Below are 21,659 nucleotides of genomic sequence, written 5' to 3'. Positions count from 1 at the left end.
TGCCATATTTAAGAGAAGGTGTGAGGCAAATAAAAATCCACATCTTGCTTAATGTCTTTACAAGCAATCCTGTATCATTTTTATCATGACCACCATCCTAAATGGGATCAGTCCAACCTATTTGTGGAGCTTTCTAAACACTCTTAATAGCTATTTTTAAAGTTACTCTAGTTATAACTCCACAGCACATTTTCAGCACCATTGAAAAACCAGCATTCACTTAGGTGTTTCCACATTCAAAGTTGCTTAAAATCACTATATCAATGCATCAGAGATATTTACACGGTATGAACAGTGTCCAATTCATTTCATTCCAAGGAAGTCTTTATCAAAAATGTTTACCGTGACAACTGAAGTGTAGCCAATTGTATATATGGAACAATCTGCTTTCAAAAGTCCAGGATGGTTTATGGTTTCATTTATCATTGAAGTGACACAGCTGTAAAACAATCCAAAATCACAATGACAGCTGACAGGAAATTGACTTTAGGTTCTGAAATGCGCATTCCTCCAGAACTTAAGCCTGGAAAAAATAAAAATAACTCAGAAAGAATTTATTACATTTGTTCCACAAATATTCTTAAAGGAATCTATTTATTATTATGAATTCATTTTCTTACAAATAACTTATTTGTATATGTAATTGTTGGACTTCTTTGTGAACTATCTCCTGGAATATTTTTTCCAGTTATTTAAAAATATGCATATCTATCTATCTATCTATCTATCTATCTATCTATCTATCTAATATAATCTATCTATCTCTGTATCTATCAAAAGAGTATTTATCTAAGAATCAGTCTTTCAATGTATCTATCCCTCTATCCATCCATCCATCCATCTATCTATTCATTTCTCTGTATATTTATCTGTGAAAAATAAAACAAAAATCCATTATCTGGATTTCTGTCATTCAAATATGCCAAACAAAAAAGAGTATTGATCAATTAACTGATAATTAAGGTCTCTGGAAGTAATCACCAGAAACAACCACAAAAAAATGAAATTAATGAACAAAGAATGAGAGCTGGAGATACTCAAATTGCACTTGAATCTATTGGATTGGTTGGTTCGCCCACCAGGAGGTAAAGAACATTCTCTATGGTAGAATATGACAATCAAGATAAAGAAAGCTTCTAAGCTCAAAATAATAATTCAAATCAATATGGTGCTTGCAGCCATTCTGGGAAATGAGGCCTGCACAGGCCTATTTCCCTTCTTTTTTTGAAAAAAAAATATTATCTTTATCATTCATATTGATTATTAAATATCATAGGGAGTTGTGAGGAGGGATTGTATCATTCATTGCTTGTGTATTCCATATCACCTAATATATTTCCTGGCACAAAGTAGGGGCTTTATAAATGCATCTTGATTGACTAATTTGATTGCTTCTGTTTCCTAAGGAAAAATGAGAATGGTGGGTTAATGATATTGATATTTTTAGATTTTAGCCCATCTTCTGGAAACTCAAGATCATTGCCCCTTTGGTTGCTTTACTTCTCAGTTCACTTAAAAAAAAGTAATGGGTTTTGCCCTGAAACACCTAAGCTCAGGATTAGAATACTCAGGATTTGAGCTATCCAGCTTGAATCAGTTAACTTCCCTTTTTCAAACATTGCACTAGGGCATAGTACCTTTACAAGGTCCCACTATTCTGGGAAGATGAGCAATGATTTTAGGAAACCTAGAACTTCTAAAGGGTACATATGAGTAGCGAGCACATTCCAGACATTGAGGACAAAGTTTGACAAGGCAAAGAGATGTGAGATGGACTCTCTTTTAGGAGGAACTCCACATACGCCTGTTTAAGAGGAACAAGAATTGTTTGAAGACAATAGTGGGCAATATGTCTTAGGAGGTAGTCAAGAGCCAGTTTGTGTTATAAAAAGACTAAAAAATTAAAGAGACAACTTTATATTTTGTCTTGAAAATAAAATAGATCTCCTGGAGCTTCTGGAAAAGAACAATAACATGATCAAAGCAATTTCTTTTTGACTTTTCGATCGTTAGCTTTGTGGAGAGGTGATTGTAAATGATCAAAGGAATGGAGTTAAAGAGATCAAAGAAGATGTGTATGGACTGATGCTGTATAAGGTGAGCAAAAAGTGGAGAACAATCCATACTATAACATCAAAATAGTAAAGAAAGAGAACCCTGAAAGACTTAAGAACTCAGATCTATGCAATGGCTACCGTGAATTCTGAAAACCAACGATATTAACCACTTCCTGCAAGGTAGGTGAAAGACTCAAGATGGAAAATGAGAAAAAAAACTATTTTTGGAAATGACCAATGAGGTAATTTCTTTTGCTAGTCTATGCATATGTGTTACAAGAATTTTGGTGTTTTTTCTTCCTTCCTTTCTTTCTTTTTTCCTTTCTTTCTTTGTTTCTTTGATTCTTCTTTTTTCTTCCTTTCTTCTCTTTTACTTCTTTTTTCTTCCTTTTCCTTCCTTCTTTCTTTCCTTCCTCCCTTCCTTCATTCCTCTCTTTCTTTGTCTCTCTCTTCCATACTTTCATCCTCCCTCCCTTCTTTTCTCTCTCTCTTTTCTTTCCTCCTTTTTATTCTTTCTTTTCTTTCTTTCTCTCTTTTTTCTTCCTCTATTCCCCCCTCCCTCCTTTCACTCCTTTTTTTCTTCCCTCCTTCCCTTCCTTTCTCTTTCTCTCCTTCCTTCCACCCTGCCCTCTGTAGTGCAGAAGGCTAGAGCATGTTTGTTAAATGGGAAAAAAAATAAAAATTGAGAAAGCCCATCATGTTGATTTATTCCTACAGTCCTTTCTTCTATGGAGGCTGAACTCAGGACTTCTGAGTGTCAGTAGGGTTCAAGCTGATTGGCTATGCACATTAAGTCTGCCATCCATATATTTAACCCCTGAGAGTGGAAGGCCACTAAACTGACTAATGTGAAGCAAACCACACTGATTCTTGAAAAAAAATATAGCAGATTAAACTTTCTATGCCAATCTGTATTGGAATTGGGCCCATGAATAGCCATTGAACTAGCCTGGATGAGATATAGAGATCCAATCTCAAAACCAAACAAAATGAAACAACAGTAACAACTAATAGATTATTGAGGGGTCATTAGGAGGATATCAAAATAGTCCAAATGATAGGTGATGTGGGTATGAGCTAGTGTGGTGGTCTTGTGAGTGGACAGAAGGAGGAAAATGCCAGAGAAATTGTGGAGGCTGAATCAACAAGACTTGACAGATGTTTCAAAATGGAGCAAGTGAGAGTGAAAAGTTGAGACTAACTCAGTTTGAAAATTTAAGTTAATGAAAGCATAGAACTTCAGGTGAGAAGAAGAAGGATAATAAATTCAGTATCAGAAATTTTGATCTCCTGATACTCATAAAATAACTGGAGATGCCCAACAAATAATTAGTGAAGTGAAGTTGTTAGAGGACATAATAAAATTAGAGAAGTATAGAGGCCTTATCTGCATAGAGGATACTTTAACTGAATGGAGCTGATAAAATCATCAACAACAATAACATCTAGAAGAAGATAGAAAAAAGAAGGGAATCCAGTACAGAACCCTGAAGTAAAGCATGGAGAAGTAGTAGGAAAACATTGATTATTCATCAAAGAAGTCTCAGAAAGAACTAGAGAGGTAGGAGAATCAGTAGAATCAGTGCTGTAAAAATCCATTGCTAAGAGTGTGTCTTGGCAATGGTCAATAGTGTCAAATGTTACAGAGATCTTAAAAATGCTGGTTTCAAAAAAAAAAAAAGGTCATGGGCTTCCTGTCCAAGAATAATGAGTTTCTAGTTACCTAGTTCTCTTCAGAACCCTTACCTAGAAACTCATTCACTAAGGACCATATATTATTTCATAATGGCCTGGAGGGTTACTCTGACCCGAGTTTCCATAAATGTTAACATGCATAACCACTAAATAGAAGTTTTGGGTGGCAAAGTGTACATAGCTCCTACTATGACCCATGCTGTCATATTAGAACCTTCCTTCACATTTCACAGAAAAAAATCAGACCATTTGTTAAGCTCCATTTTCTCCACTTCTCCACAACTCACATCCTCTGGATTCCTCCTTCTAGAATCTTGGTCTTCACTAGTTGTCTTACAGGAACAGGCCTCCCTTCTTCTGCCAAGGCAAGTTCCTCTACATGAACAAGTGATCCCATTCTATGCCTTTTTCTCTAGCAGATTTCCCCTTATTTTACTCCATCTTTCTCACTTAGCTTCAATTTCTCCCGAACTACAGGCTGCTTTCCTACTGGCTACAAACATGCTCATCTTCAAAAAAAATCTTTCATTATATCTATCAATCCCAAACAGGTATTACCCTATATATCTTCTCCCTTTTGTAGTTAAATGGCTTCTTTGATAGGTAACTCCACTTCATATATTCTCTCTTAACTCTCTGGAGTTTGGTTTCCATGATCATTCAATGAAACTCCTTTCTACAAAGCTATTAATGATCTCTTATTTGCCAAATATAATAGCCTTTTCTCAGCCCTCATCCTTCTTGACTTCTCTAACATTTTCAATAACCCTCATCTTAGTATCTCTTTAGGTTTTCAAAATATTGCCTTTTCCTTTCTGTCTGACTGTTCTTTAACTCCTTTACTGGATCTTCATGCATGTCATACATCACATGGTTGTTCCACAGACCTTGGTCCTGGGCCTTCTTTTCTTCTCTTATACTATTTCACTTGGTGATCTCATAAGCTCCCATGGAAGCAATTTTCATCTCTATACTGGTAATTGTAAAATCTATGCATATAGCTCTAACCATTCTACAGTCTAACAACTTTCAATTTCCTACTGCCTACTGGACATCTTGATTTGGATATCTTGCTGATATCTTAAACTCAAAATATCCAAAATTTAACTCACATTTTTTTCTCCCCAATGTTTTCTCTCTATCTAACTTGCCTATTACTATTAAAGATACTATCATCCCAGTCTCCCAACTGGGGTATTTTCCTTGACTCTTCATTGTTGCTTACCCTATATCTAATCTGTTGCCAAGTTCTTCTGATTTTACCTACATAGCATCTTTTGTACATGCCTCCTTCTGTCTTCTGACACTGTTGTCATCCTGGTGTTGACACTCTGTACCTCACAGCAGGCCTTTTGTAATAGCCTCTTGACTGATTTCCTAACCACAAGCCTCTCTCAACTATAGTCCCTCTCCCATTCAGTTGTCAAAAATGACCTTCCTAAAGAGCAATAAATCCAGTGGTTCCCTATTGACTCCAGCATTAAAAAAACAAAAAAACAAAAACTGGTGTATAGAGCCATTCAAACCTCTCCTCCCCCCCATTGTGATCAAATAGCATTAGTCTTTTCAATGTTCTTTGCACAAGATGCTCCCAACTGGGGGAATTTTCACTGGCTGATACAACTGGAATGTTTTCTCTCACCATCTCTTCCTCTTGGCTCCCTTGGGTTCCATAAGTCCTTAAGGTTCTGGATTCCTTAAAGTCCCAGGTAAAATCTTTCCTCCAAAAAGCCTTCCCAATTCCCCTTAATGCTACTGTCTTCCCTCTATTTATTATTTTCAATTTACCCTGAATATGTATTTTGTATATAACAATTTGTAGGTTGTCTCCCCTGCCCCATTTGTCGTGAATTCCTTATGAGCAAGAACTCTTCATTGCCCTACTTTGTATCTTTATTGGTTAGCATGATGTCTCAAATATAGTAGGTGATTAAGCATTGTTTATTGACTGACTGACTGACTGACTGACTGTCATCTGTTAGGCAAATGAGTATTTCTCTTCAGAACCCTTATGCATTTTATTGCAACTTCTTGCTTGATGTACCAGTGATAGAAACTGGATCATTATGATGTATCCTTTTGCCTACAGCTTTCAACTCAAACAGAAACTTCCTAACTTTTTCACACTGTTTAAACAAGGAATAAACACCTCATAATCCCTACTGCCTCATTTTACCACTGGACAAAATAAAATAGCCCACAACCATCACAATGAAACTTACTTGATATTTTAGGGATCCTAATTTTTTCTCTGCTGCTACCATCTCCACCATCACTGACTGTTCTTATTTCAATTATGTAATCTTCTTCAAAGGGGACAAGAAGCTCAGCAGATGTGTTATTTGTTTCCAAAATATGTGTTTTACTTTGTCTGTTTTGACTGTATAAAATCTAAATAAAATGAAGATGAAAGTTAATTCTGGATTGTATTTCTGTTTAAACTAAATGTTTCTCACTCCCTCTCTTTCTATTCATGTCTCATAACATACCATATCATAATGATTATTCCTTGACAATATTTTCTATACAAATCCACTCTATTTCCTCAACCAATGCTGTACAATGGGGTTAAAAGAAGAGTACACCCACATCCACAGTCCTCTTCCCACGGGCACACAGGACTTGGAACTATTAATAGTTGCTTTAGAATAAAGGCACGTGGTAGGAAACAGATATAATTTTGTCCATGTGCCAAATTCTTGACCCCAGTACTGAATCTCTTTGACAAGGCATCTATGAAGAGGGAAAACATAGATTCATGAATCTAGTGTTATAGAAAAGCAATGTTCCCTCCTGAACCCAGCTTCTATGATTAAACAAAAATGAATCTCCATATACTTTTTTGTTGCCATCTTTACACTGTGTTGCCTACATTTTACCATACCTTTCATCCCTCTTTCAAAGGAATCTTGGACTCCATTTCTGTAAGGCCAGACTCCATCTAATAGGTGAAATTTTGCATCATTTTGCCCAGAACTGAGTCCCTAGTCACTTCTCAGCTATCTCCTCCACAATGTATAGCTCTTATTATGTGCTACCCACCTCATTAATATATAAACTCCTTGAGTATTTCTGCATAGCTGGCTTGAATTTTGGTTCACAGTGTTTATCTTACTGTCGATAGTAGTCTCTCCTAAATCCCAGCCATGTAGTTTGAATAGGTGGAACTTCTAATACATCACAACCCTAAAGTCAAGTGTTCTTGTAATTGTTCTGGAAATTCTTGTCCAGTCCTTGGCTTGAATTTTTTTTTCAAAGATAACCTCAATATCAAGAAGTCCAGGATACAACCTTCTAACAAGAGGATGAATATTTCTTGATGATAGGAAATAATCAAGGATTGGGGAGCTTCCGTCAGAAGGAGGCGTGTCGATGGGCTAAAATAATAGGATGAAGGAACAAAAGTAATTGGACACATCATCTTGCCATATCAATGAGATATTATGATGGGACAGACATAATTGTATTTCTGGTGAGCTTCCCATTTGAGAGGATGCCTAAGCATTCGGAAGGTATTTGTGGAACAAACCTAGGTATCACTGCAATGGAAGTAGTATTAGAATAGATTTTATGCTCCACTGTGGTAATTTTTATTTGGTTTTGGCAATTAGGGGAGAGGGTAGGATGAAGGGGGTGCCATGATAACAAATGAATTGCTACCCTGAGTAACTTAGGGTATTTGGGGTAACTTTTTACCCACTCAAGTTGTTTTTCAGACATCAACTATGTTCAGAGGTTTTCTAGCATAAACTCTTGGTGTGAGCATAATGAGACAAGTTATGATGAATTTGCGGGGAGAGAGGGATGAATCAGAGTTCAACATAAGAAACTGTTGGTACAATACCAGATTTTGAGTTGTGTTTCCCCTGGTTACATATATTCATTTAAGTATATACTATTTTCTCCTACTGGACTGACAGCTCCAAAATTACATCTCATCTAAGTTTTGTATAGTACAGCATCTAGCACAGTACTCTATATACATTAAGTGCTCGATAAATGCTTGTTGACCTGAATGATAAAATTATCATACTACCATTGTATGGCTTATTCTTCACTGAATTAGAGAGGTGATGTTTTCTTTTTTCTTTAAACTTAACTACTCTTGCTAAAGAAAAAAAAAATTTGGCCACTGCATCTAAAATCACACGATTTATCTTTATTAATTAAGTAGCTAGAGGATATTATCTTTAGAGCTTGCTGTGAAGAGTCAGTGTTTAGTTTGGACAAGTTTCAAATGCTTGAATATTTGTCTGCCAAGAGATGATGCCCATTAACACTGATGGAAGTGGAAATGATTTACTCTGGTAGCCTGGACTGCAATTCTAACAAATCATTAATCGGTTGTCACAAAAGCCCATCTTCCTGGAACCAAGAGGGCTTGGAACTCAAAAATAGTATTTTCCTTAGACTTCTTATATCCCTTCAGGCTTCTCTGTCAATAACTGACTTTTCTGCATCCTAACTTCTTATTAGCTAGTGATAAGGGTACACATACCTGATCTCTGATGAATAATTTTTGTATTCAATTAGATAACTCACTGAAGTTTTATATTTTTCTGTTCCATAAACACAGTGAGACAGCAAATGCTTTCTTCTGATGTGTTAATATGATGAACTTGTCTCAGTACTTATTCATTTAAAAATGATTGTTATTTGTTTGATTAGCATGGAACATTATTTATAAAATATAGTCAAACTATTTTATCACATGGTTCAGTAGGCCTCCAGTACACTCAACAATCCATTTATGGAGGATTTGGGAAAAACACAGACAGAAGAATCATGTGAAATGAAGAATTATGGAGGGTTGGTTTTTGTACTATTGGAGGAAATAGCTACATTGATGAGAACAAGTGTGATACCTGGGAAAGAAAATTGTATTTTTTTGAGCCAGAGGACTCAGGATCTAATCCTGCATCTGTTAATTACTACTTGAGTGAAGGTGTGACAGATGTTTTGTCTCTTTAGATCTCAGTTTTTGTCTAAATGGAGGGAGCTGGATTTGATTGCCTCTGTGTTCCTATCTAGCTCTGAATCTATGATCCTATAAATTCATGGATAATTTAAAGTAAAACCATGAAGATACTTAAAACATACCCCCCCTTTTTTTTGGAGGAAGGGGTAAGGCTAAGTTAATCAAAGAAATTATTTTTTTTAAATAGTCTATAGTTCAGTTGTTAGAATGCTGGACACGAAATCAGGAAGAATAGCATTCATGTCTTGCCTTTGACAGAGACAAGCTGCATAACCTTGGAAATCAATTAAATCTCGTATCTCTAGTCAACTATATAAAGCTAATCTATCAAGTTACTTTTGGGTGGACTCACAGGTCTTGTGAAGAGAGTATTTTGTGTTATGTAAAGTAATAGATTCTACATATATTTGCATAATTGAGATTTTTTGTAATGTAGATTTCTCTGTACTCACTTTGTAGCCCAACACATCAGACTTGTTTTCCATGGTTTTAACACGTTCCCAATTCAGACATAATTTTGAGTTTGTCAGTTTCCAGGCTATGTTAGATGGTGCTTGGCTTGGGGCTTCAAAAAATACACAATCACAAGATACAAATGAATATTAAATTGTTTATGGTTGCTGAATGACCCATCAACATGAAAAGGCAAATAAGTCATGGCTGGTTAACATTAGAAGGAGTTAAATGGTTGCAAATGCCATTATAAATACCATATTAATTCTAATCAGGGTGAGGTAATTCATTCAAATTCTACTCATTTGGGAGTGTATTTTGGAGAAGATGTTGAATGAATAATGGCTTTGTGCTTGTCCAATATTAATTTGTTAATAATTGCGGTTGAATTTGTTTATCTTACTGCATGTAAGTAGTTGGAAGGCATCATTAAACATTTTCCCAGTTGACCCATAATCTATGGATACCAAAAAAGTGACAGTTCCAATATACTCTTTGCCATCTTGCCAATAATACAGCCAGAATTGCTTTTCAGCTATCATCCCTCCCTACCTTGCCATTTTTTTTTACTACTTTGTAAAATATGAATCCCACAATGTGTGATATTTTCTGTTGGCTAAACTTTCTCTGCGAAACACACATGTACACACATCACACACACACACACACACACATTTAAAGAGAAACAAAAGAGTATTCTTCTGATAATACTTTAAAGTCTATGAGAATAGTAATGCCACATTCTTTGAAGAATTAAAACTAAAAGTGACCAGAAGGACAAGGGTGGGTGGAGGGGTGGGTCATATAATGGGAATTAGCAGAGGGAAACAAAATAAAAATAAATCAGTAGCAAGAATGTCATAAATGATGACATTGTAGAGACATCTGTTCAGAAAAAAAATAAATGGACAAGAGAGTATGAGAAACACATGATTGACAGCCTAGTTGCCTTATTAGTATCCATATAATGACAAGAAAGCCTAAAAAAAGCTCCAATAATGTTAGATAAACTTCCTATGAGGAATTTATGTGAACATAAAGAATTCCATAGATTAAATATAGATGGGTTACAATTTCTTTTAATGGAAGAAATACCGACATCAAAAAAAAAACAAACGTCCAATGAACTATCAGAATATACTCAATATTTGAGTCAAATAGGCTAATTCTAAATTATCATTCTTTTGCTGGCAGCTAGGTGGCACAATGAATAGAGGACTGGGACTGCAGTCAGGAAGATATGAGTTCAAATCTGACCATAGATACTTCCTAGCTGTATGACTCTGGGCAAGCCACTTAAGCTCCGTTTATATCAGTTTCCTCATCTGCAAAATGAGGATAATAATGGCACCTACTTCCCAGGTTTATTGTGAGATAAAATGTGATAATAATTTTAAAGTGCTTAGCACAGTGACTAGCACATAGTAAGTGCTATATAAATATTAGTGATAATGATGTTGATGATAGGATTAGAAAACACTAAAAATCACCTATTTTGCATCTGTAAGGCTAATGTAAGGAAAAGCTGTGTTCCATTTGATTCTTTTTTATTATATTACTTTTAATTCAAAAGAATAATTGAACACAATGTTGAACTCATTTTAACAATGACAGAAATATCTTTTCCTTGGGAGCCTTGATTGTTCACCTGTTAAGTTAATTAGATATTCTATAAAATTTCCTTTTTTTTAAGAACCAACACAGATGGCAGAGTGAAAGTAGTGACTTGCTTGAGCTCTCCCCTAAAGCCCTCTAAACCTCTGTAAAAAAATTGCTCTAATCCAATCCTAGAACAGAAGAACCCACAAAAAGACAGAGTGAAATAAATTTCCAGCCCAAGACAACCTGGATGGTTGATTGGAAAGGTATGTTGTGTCAGGTTGGGAGAGGAATGCTGTTCAGCGTCAGCCCTGCAAGTAAAGACCAGTCCTCAGCAAACCTGCAGCAGGCCTCAGAAGACTGAATCACAGGCAGTTGTGGTGGTTTTCAGACTACTCAACCCACAAATGCCAAAGATAACTTAGAAGGTCAGTAGGAAAGGTCTGTCAGACCATGGTGAGAGAGAAGCTCAGTCTCAGCCCCAGTCTCAGTGCAGCCCCTGGGCAGCGGCTGTTTCAGGAGCTCAGCTCACAAACCCAGGGGGAATCAAGTGACTGATCAGAAGGGGATTGCAGGGATATCTTTGCTGGTGCTGAGGCAGAATTCTCTTGCTTTGCCCTTGCTTGGATCTGGGTTACAGTTCTGGGTAGCAGTCCTGGGGCAAGGAGGAGCATTGGTGTAGTGGAGCTTGTAGTGGTGGTGGAAAGGAAATCCTCCTTACAGTTCCAAGGCAAAAAAGAGTGCTTGTGGTCACTCATAGACCAGAGTACAGGTCAGGAAAGGAGTAAACACCTCGCCCTTAATTGTACCAACTTGGAAGAACTGAAAATTTATAGGTCGCTAGAAGTATCCCTGAGAACAGCTACACAAAACCCCCCAAAGCTTGGGACAATATATTTTCCACACTAGAAGTAGACCCCTACCTTAACAAAGAGTTTAAAACTCAAGTAATTGACTGGGAACATGAGCAAACTGCACAAAAAAGTCATACGATAAAATATTTCTTTGGTGACAAAGAAGATCAAAGTTCCTACATCCAAAACCTCCAAGAAAAAATATGAATTAGTCCCAGGCCATGGAAGAACTCAAAAAGGATTTTAAGAAGCAAGTAAGAGAAGTAGAGGAAAAACTGGGAAGAGAAATGAGAGTGATGCAGCAAAGTTATGAAAAACAAGTCAACAAATTGCTAAAAGAGACCCAAAAAATTACTGAAGAAAATAAAACCTTAAAAAACAGACTAACCCAAATGGCAAAAGAAGACTCAAAAACCAATGAGGAGAAGAATGCCTTAAAAATCAGAATTGTCCAGATGGAAAAAGAAGTCCAAAAGCTTACTGAAGAAAATACTTCCTTAAAAATTAGAGTGGAGCAATTGAAAGCTAGTGACTTTGTGAGAAATCAAGACTTAAAACAAAACCAAAAGAATGAAAAAATGGAAAACAATGTGCAATATCTCATTGGAAAAAAAAAAAAACAAACAAACAACTGACCTGGAAAATAGATCCAGGAGAGATAATTTAAAAATTATTGGATTATCTGAAAACCATGATCAAAAAATGAGCCTAGACTTCATCTTTCAAGACATTATCAAGGAAAACTGCCCTGATATTCTAGAACAAGAGGGTAAAATGGAAATGGAAAGAATCCACCGATCACCTCCTGAAACAGATCCTCAAAGGAAACTCCTAGAAATATTGTAGCCAAATTCCAGACTTCCCAGGTCAAGGAGAAAATATTACAAACAGCCAGAAAGAAACAATTCAAGTATTGTGGAGACACAATCAGGATAACTAAAGATTTAGCAACTTCTACATTAAGGGACTTTGCCACTCTTCCACGTGCTAGTACATCCACTCCAAGTTTACTTTATGTTGATTTTATATGTATTTTGCATACACCTATGTAATCAGAGCCCCAGAGACCATTGGTATGACTCTCTTCACTGGGGGAGATCAATGCCTCACTCCTTCATCAAAATGGGGAGGTACTGGCAGAAATTGGATCCAGTCTCTTCCAACACTTCTGTCTCTTTGAACTCTCTTACTCTCCATCATCAAGAGAGAAGAAGTGGAAATATCACTACTTCTTCAGGTAAGTGATGGGAGAAAAGGCCTGGGAAGTCACTGAAATTAGAGGTTCTGGCAATATTCATCATGTCATAATTTCTAGCTAGAACCTTGAGTAATTCCCCTTTGAGGAAGATCTGGGACTCTTTTTCTTACTTGAGCTGAGGCTAAGAGATCAGATTTCTCTTTTCTCTAATTCCCACCAACTCTGTCCTGCCCTCACCACCAATGAGGAGAAAATTCCTTAAAACTGGGCTTTGGGACTTATATAATACCTCTCTATGCACCTGTTTTCTCCTCCAATGGAACATAAGCTCCTTCAAGTAAAGGACTATTTTTAGTTTTTCCTTCTAGCATCAGTCATCAGCAGAGTGTTTGTAATATTATGTGTTGAATAAATACATGTTTTACTGGTTGAGTTAGTGTTAATAAACTAAGTTAATACATACCTATGCATTTTTGTGATAGAATGACTCAATTTGGTCATGTCAGATTAACTATTTTGAATATAATGTACCCAATAATAATTCAAGAAAACAATAGGGCTTTGCACTCAATAAGGACTCAATAAACCTGGGCAATGTCTTTCTTTCTAGAATTACAATGGTGATAAAAATGATTATGTGCCCTCTCTCCCTCAACTGAGTTGAAGGTGCCTTTTCCAATTTTTTTTCATTGTTACAATGATACAGAAACTGAGCTCTCCTGGGATTCCAGTTTTAATCTCAGGGATGCAGTTTTGATGGGCTTTCTTTGTTTCTGTGTTCTTTAAAACTAAGCCCACACATTAGCAGCTTCACATACGATCAATACTGAGCAAATATAAATCTACTCCTTTCCTGTCACTGGTAATGATGGATTCTGAAGGTTTCATTTATTGCTGTCTGTCCTGTATTTGTTTTATAAAGAAAAAGTACTCTTTCCAACAACATGAGTTAGTTGATAGAACACCAACCGGGAGCCAGGAAGGCAGCTTCCCCTCTATACTCTGCCAGGGATTCTGTAAGCCTGATTAAGTAACCTCACCTTTCTGTCATTGCTTCTTCATCTCCCCAAACAGAGATAAACATTCTGTTTCATAACTACCCCGACAGAAATGTCATGAGGACAAATTCATTAAAATAAAACATCTAAGACACTTAGGAGGAACTGTCATGTTAGAATTCAAAATTCAACTGATCCTCTGTGAACCTTCTTATTTTATAAGGAAGAAAATTTAGTGTAATAGAAAGACCATGGTGGCCTGGGAAAAGATTGAGGTTTGATTCTGTACTGTTACATGCCTGCTCTGTGACATTAGAAAGGCCACTAAACCCTTAAGAGTTTCAATTTCCTTACCTATACTAGAAAATATTTTTTATCATGAGAATTGACCTTAAAGGAGGCTTTACCATCTGCTTTGCTGCTATACTTTTAGGCTAATAATACCATTCCATCTGACTTGCATCTGAAACATCTTATAGATGTTGTCTCCCATTAGAATAAGTGATTCTTTACAGCAAGGCCCATATTGATTTTTTGATATGTACTTCCGATAGATAAGTACTTAATAAATTCTTTTTAAATTAATTCTTTCAATTATACACATATCCTGTTATATATAAAATGGGGTTGCTAATGCTTACAATACCACCTTCATTTTTTTTTCTGATAATATCCTGAAATATTATATGTGAATACATTTTGAATTATAAAAGATAGTTGAGAGTCAGCATGGCTTAATAGATAGTCAGCATTAGGATGAAGAAGATCTGGGTTCAAATCACGCCTCAGACACACACTAGCTTGGGACCACCTAATTAAACCTCTAAATTCACCCAGGCAACTTTCCAAGACTATCAGTTACATATAAGTTGCACATATTCACTAGTGGACAGAGTTTCCATACTAGGAATCTCACACATTGATAAAATCCCAGGAATGGCTATTATTTCTTTTATTTGGGGACCCCAAGAAAAAGTGACAACAAACTTTTATAATACAAAATATGAATTATCAAAAGTAATTTTCTATTCACTTCCCAAATTTTGGCAATTTTATTGCTTGTATTGGCATCATCCTTATCTGACCACAGTTTAAAGTACAAGATTGGTTCATTTGATAGAATTAACCATAATAGCTACCAATGGACTTTCTGGACAAACGATACTCTGGCAAGCAAATACTCTGCACCCCATCTTGATATATAAGTAAATATAAGCTCCTTGAGGGCAGGATCTATGGTCATTTTTGTCTTTGTATCCTCAGAACTTAGCACACTGCCTAACACACACTTGGTACTTAACAATGCACTAAATTAGCCAGTATAGATCCAACCAACATGAATCATTATAATGGTTTATACTTTTTTTCTTTATACTGTATTTTAGATCATTTTCCATTAACCAGATGACACAGTGACATGACAACAGCCTTTCACTACACTAATGGTTTTGCTGTGATCAATTTTTCTGTAGATGGCATTTATATTTGATTGTACTTCACACTGTGAACTCAATTCAAAAACAACTTCTTATGTTGCACTTCTAAGGAACAGCATGGGGTTGACATTTGGGCAAGAGATAGGAAAAAATTGGCACAAGATGAAATAAAAGTTTAATATTTCCTTTATGTCTAAATAAGGATTGATTGCATATTTACAGCAAGAAAGAATCTCACATACAGTGCTTGTCAGCCAAAGTCAAGATCCTAATACAATCAAAATTTCCAAACATTTTTGTCTTCCAGGGTATGGCTATGTGTCTCTAAATAATAAATACTTTTGTAGGATTGACTTAAAAATATTCCTACTTGTAAAGGTGAAGGAGACAGACTTTGAAGTTATGCATAGAGATTGTCATGTATTTTTACACTCTTTGTATTCATTTTGAAGGCAATGTAGCATTATCCTGGCTTTGGAGTCAGAAGACCTTAGTTCAAATCCTCCCTCAAGCATAACACCTACATATCTTTAGGAAAGTCACTCTGTTCAGGCCTCAGTTTCTTCAATTGTAAATTGAAGTGTTTTGGATTAAAGAGCCTTCAGGGTCCATTCCAGATACACATCTGTGATACTATAAATTATAAAAATGTAACATTTTCAAAAGAATTGGTCACATACAGTTAAAAGGGGGAAATATGAAAAATCTATTATTAGACTGCTTAAAAAAAACTTCCTCTATATGGAACTAAACTAGGTACTAATTTAATAATAGTTCATTTACATTTGAATTCTTAAGCATTGTTATGGAGTAGGAAGTTTCTGGAGTAGGAATTAAGTTGTTTCCTGTGGATTGTAAAATGACCCTAGGTCAAGTCATTTATTTTCTGTAAGTTTCAGTTTCCTTATTCTTAAATGGAGTTATTGGAACCAATCTTGCATCTAGGATAGACTTCTGGCCTGGAATCAGGACTGACCTGAGTTCAAATCCATCATTAATCAGCAAATAACCATTAATCACAATAGCTATGTGACCTTGGGCACCTCAATTCATTTCTGTTCATCTCAGTTTCCTTAACTGTAAAATATAATTTTATGCTTAATAGATATAAAAATGGCACCTACCCACCAGGATTGTTGTGAGGATCAAATGAGTTAATGGGCCTGACACATAGTATGCATATATAAATACTAGTTATTATTATTATTATTATTATTAACACACATATGCATATATGTAGTATTTATATGTATTGTGTAAGATGCATTACATATAGTGATATAGAGTTTGCTTGACCTTATTTGAGCCTCACCAAAACCCTACAAGGTGGGTACCACATTAATCATTTTACATCTCCCCCTTCCATCTTAAAGACAAGTTTCAAAGATGTTAAATGACCTGTCCATCTTCACACAGACAATAAGCATCAAAGATGAAATTAAATACACTTCTTTTCTCCAACTCCAGTGCTCTATTGATGACCCCACACTGATTGTTATGAGACTCAAATGAAATAATATATGTGTATCCTCTGGGGAAATTGTAAAGCACTATAGAAATATAAGATATAGTTCTGATTTTGTTCATTTCATTCAACAGATATTATTTAGCACTTAGTGAAGGTGTGGCACTGTGCTGAGGAAAAGGAATAGAAAGAAGAAAAATAACATAACTGAATATAAAAATGTGGAAGTACTTTTATGAAGGAATGAGAAGAAGGAAAAATAAATCAAAAAAGAAGACACAATAAGTGCAACCAAATGAGAAGGCCAGTGAATAGTATAGAATGGATAAATGAATCTAATAAAGATTTTGAGGAAATGTCAAAAAAAGATAACATTTTATGCATTGAAACATAATTATTTAAATGGATATGATTACTAAGTAAGCCTAATGAGTTGAGTGGATGTTTAAATTAAGTTTATTTTGAATTATTTAATAAAAAAATTACGAAGTCCTTGCCCTAAAAAAACTTTAAAAAAATCACAGTGAAATAACATAGATGTACACTCACACACACACACACAAAAAAAGATGGTACAAAGTTTTCTTAGATAGTACTAGTAATTTCATTGATTATGTAACTTCCAGTGGGGGGGGGTTCTCTATAGATACATATCAATACCTGCCTCTTTATATTCTTATACATTTTATGGGGAATTTATAGATTCAAGTGGATTCTCCAGTTTCATGTACCTGTTATGTGTCACAGACAGGACTTAAACCCAAGTTTTGCTGATTAAGATCCCAACTATCTGTACACTATGCCACACCCTTTATCATACAGTGCTTTTCTAAAGGAGGGATGGGACAGTAATATGATTTCATCATTGTAGGAATGTCTTCTACCAATTCTAGAATCTTATGGAGTTCCTTGGAGGTACTGAGAAATTCAATAATTTGTTCAAGGTCTCACAGTTGTCAGAATGAAGACTTGCATCTAAGTCTTCTCAACCCTGAGACAAAAAATATTCTGTCTTATCATAGGGTTCAAGACAGAATCAATTAGGGCACAAGAGAGGTTAAACAGGTGGGCACAAAAGCTTTGGGAAAAGGCAGAGAAGCACTTCTATCTTTGAGGATAAACAAAGGCTTCATGGAAAAGTAGTACTAGATTAAGGTCAAGAAAAAAGACAAGATGAATCACAACAGGAAGATGGGTGTAGGGGAGAACAAAGAAAAAAATATTGTGAGCATGTGATAAGATATGTAAGAATGCTCTGGGGCAGAAGAAAGAAGGGCAAGATTGGGGAAAGAAGTGCCAGCTCCATTTGTCTCTAAGATAGAGTACGGCTTATTGAATATCACAGTTCTTCATTTACTATACTTTTGAGACAAATGGGGCAGGTAGTGCTTTGGAGGAAATTGAATATCCAAGTGATGAATTTGCAAAACTATAATCTAATTATGTGGAGAATTCAGATTTCTGGTCGCAATCTCTCACTATTCAGAGTTGATCTGGATGCCAACTCAAAGACATATAATACCTATATTAGATATATGGGTGATATATGGAGCCCAATGACTTCCTGAGATTTTTAGGCATTTCTATATTATGAGAAAAAAATCAGGAGTTGAAAGAAAAGAAACTGAGTTTGAATTTTGACCTCATAATTTATTAGCTATGTGTCCTTAGGGTAAGTCACTCCCTCAGGGCCTCACTTTTCTTAAATATAAAGGGAAATGTTGAGTAGACCTCCAAGAACCTATTACCTCTACCTCTCAAATTCCTTTCTTAGGACTCTGTCTGGATCCACACATTAGATGTTGCACCATAATAGTAAGAGAAAATAGAGAGAATGCTGGATTTGGATTCAGGAAACCTGGGCTTTAATCCCAACTCTTCCACTTTTTGTGAGAGTGACCTTAAACAAGTTGCTTCTCCCTTCTAATCCTCAACTGTAGAAGAAGGGAATTTATCTAAGGGTCCTCTGGAACACCATCAGCTTTAAAACTACCATCTTTAAAGAACATTACTTGATTCAGAAATGTGCGTGATTAGATTGGTAAATGTACTTACAATAAACAAAACCGTCAAAATCTACACCGAGGTGAAATCTTAAGACAGTAAAATTCATTACAAATAATTATGCTGCATAACAATGTCATTTCCATCCCACAAAGGAGGTTCTGAATAAAGAGATTTAGTTTGAAGAGTAATTTTGTAAAAAGAATAAGCAACCAATACCTGTCCATTCAGTATTAATCATTTGCTATAACTGAATTACCTTATTGCATTCTATTCAAAATGCACATCAGCAGGTTAGAGGATTGAAGAGGAGAAGAGAGGGGAGGGGAGGGGAGGAGAGGGGAGGTCAGAATAAAAGGTAGAAGATGGAAGGGGAAAGTTATCTTTTACCAAGATAAATCTCTGTTAGAAAAGAAAAATTTCAGAACCTCTGTATTAGGAGTGACTTCAGATTTTGTTTTGATCCAAGGTATAGCTGGCTGAGAATCTTCTCCAACTTTTGTGATAAATTTGGTTACCCATCATTTGCTGAAACCCTTCCTATAAGGAGGAACCCATTTCTTCTTTATATACTGTTCTTTTCATTTTGGGGTATCTCTATATCTCAGGAAATTTCCCTTAGAGTTAAAAAAATCTGCATTTTTATAATTTTTACTTATTACTTTTCCTCTGCTTTTCACTAACAAACAAAGCAACAACAAAATGCAGCTCCTTCCTCCTTTTCCTCAAAAATGTTGCCCTTCTCTTTCTCAGGCTAACTTCTCTAATTCCTTCAATTAAGCACTATAAAATTGAGACCTTTCACAATCTTTTCCTCCTACCCCATATGTTTTCTCAAGCTTAACTCTAAAATACTTCCTAAAATATAGCATTTCCAATATTTCAGATGTGACATAATCAGACTGAGCACAGCACAACTCTCACTTGCTATATCTAGTGCCATGGCTCTCTTACTACAAACTAAGATCAATCAATAATAATAATAATATTTATATACATATACATATGTGTATATATTATATAGATAAATAGATGTATATTACAAATATCTCATTTGATCCTCACAACAACCTGGTGAGACAAATATTATTATTATTATTCCCATGGTACGATTGAGGAAAGTGAGGCAAACAGAGGTAAAGTGACTTGCCTAAGGTCATATATCTAGTAAGTACCTGAGTCTGTATTTGAACTTTTTGATTCCAGGCCCAATGCTCTATCCACTGTGCCACCTAACTACCTACCTCAAGTCACTGAATTCATCTGAGAGTGACATGAAAAAAAAACTACCTCAAATATGGATAACAAGGGAACACCAAAGATGACTGATATCTAGAGAGTTGGGGTGAGGGGAATATTCCAGGAACTCAAGTGCTTTTTATTAAGATTTTTAAAATTGTTATTCTACTCTCATATTGTCCCCTGTACAGAACTCCAATAGATTTGAACGAAGGCTTTGAGTAAGGATCAATAGCAAGATGGATAATTGCTTAACCTCCTTATCCTGCAGTTTTACTTACTTTTAGCTATTTTAATGTTGTCACAGAATGATGCATGTTAGAGAAAGCCAAATACAAGAACTATTCAAATAAAGTTGCTGTGGAACACTCACAGAAGGAAGGGAGGATACTGAATAAAGTATAATAAGCATTCAGCAAGGAAAGAAGACATCATTTTTGACAATAGCAACATCCAATTTTGAATTTCTCAACTCTCAGCTATTCTTTTCCTATAGTGAACAATCTTAGCATTTGCTTTTATGTGTTTCCCAGTTAAAATAATTCTTTTGAGCCCAAACATCTATTACTCATTGGGTCTTACTCATATAAGTACTGTAGATAACAACTAGCACTTTGTTTTCCCTTTTTTTTTAACCTCACTTCTTAGCACAATACCTTATAGATATATACTACTCATATAATAAATTACATTCAATTGGAGGGGAAAGCTGTGGGTATAATCCATGGTTAATCCATGGTGATCCCAAAGGGTGATCTTTCTATTCTCTGGAAGATCTAGAAAGACAGTTAGAGTGACCTATGATTGCTATGTCATAGGGCTAATGCTTAGTCCACAGAGATATAGGATGAATCAGCTTTCAACAAATATAGACTTGTGCAATTTTATAATTGATTTAGGTTGTAATAGACAGCCAGATCAGGTAGATCATGCCAAAGTGACTCTCTCCACCCCTGCTTCAACAGAGATCACTTTGTGGTTCTAATTTTTTGTTGCTCGTGCCTCTGATTCAGATTGCTTAAAATGAAGTATATTTAGATATCATTGATCAACTTGTTAAATGAATGATCTAGGTGAATGAATGAACTAGGTAAATGAATGATCAGAGAGAATATTACCTCTCATAACAATAAAATACAACATTTATCAAGTTATTATGTTATAAATTTCATTTTTAAAATAACATTTTCATCCTATTCCAATACTCATGACATTTTCATAGAGAATAAAATTGTGTATTTCATATGGACACTTTTATTTAAAGGTGTCCTCAAATAACATGGGGAAAAAGAAAAAAAAGTTATTGAAAAATCTCATAATGACAACTCACCAGTAAAGGTAGTAGAGTATAAGGAAACAATGCAGCCTGGATCTCCCCAAATAAATACTATACCAAACATCTAGAAAAAATGCCAAACCAATTCACAATCAGAAAATCTGAGAACAAAACAGAAAAAGTCATTTTACCAGACCAATTCAGCATAGAGAGAAAGACATCCATATTCACCAAGAATGGAGTTAGCCAGAAAACAGTGAATACCTGAAGCTTAGAGACAGTACTAGGTCTTGAAGATATATATACAGTCAAGAAATTATTGACTCAAGATGGCAAAGATAGATAGATAGATAGATAGATAGATAGATAGATAGATAGATAGATAGATAGATAGATAGATAGATAGA

General features: G+C 35.4%; 1 protein-coding gene across 1 annotated transcript in view; it reads right to left on the bottom strand.

The window, feature by feature from the left end:
* Positions 1–422: 422 nt before the first annotated feature.
* The window catches only part of LOC114044482 (contactin-6-like), a 333,761-nt gene continuing 312,524 nt past the window's right edge, over positions 423–21,659 (bottom strand). Inside the window, 3 exon segments of the mRNA XM_027863984.1 lie at positions 423–523; positions 5,975–6,143; positions 9,183–9,295. Of these exon segments, the coding sequence (XP_027719785.1) occupies positions 423–523; positions 5,975–6,143; positions 9,183–9,295 (383 nt within the window).

The sequence above is a fragment of the Vombatus ursinus genome, unplaced genomic scaffold (genome assembly GCF_900497805.2).
Source record: "Vombatus ursinus unplaced genomic scaffold, bare-nosed wombat genome assembly UNPS02014773.1, whole genome shotgun sequence".
Taxonomy (NCBI): Eukaryota; Metazoa; Chordata; class Mammalia; order Diprotodontia; family Vombatidae; genus Vombatus; species Vombatus ursinus.
This window is presented reverse-complemented; position numbering and strand designations above follow the sequence as displayed.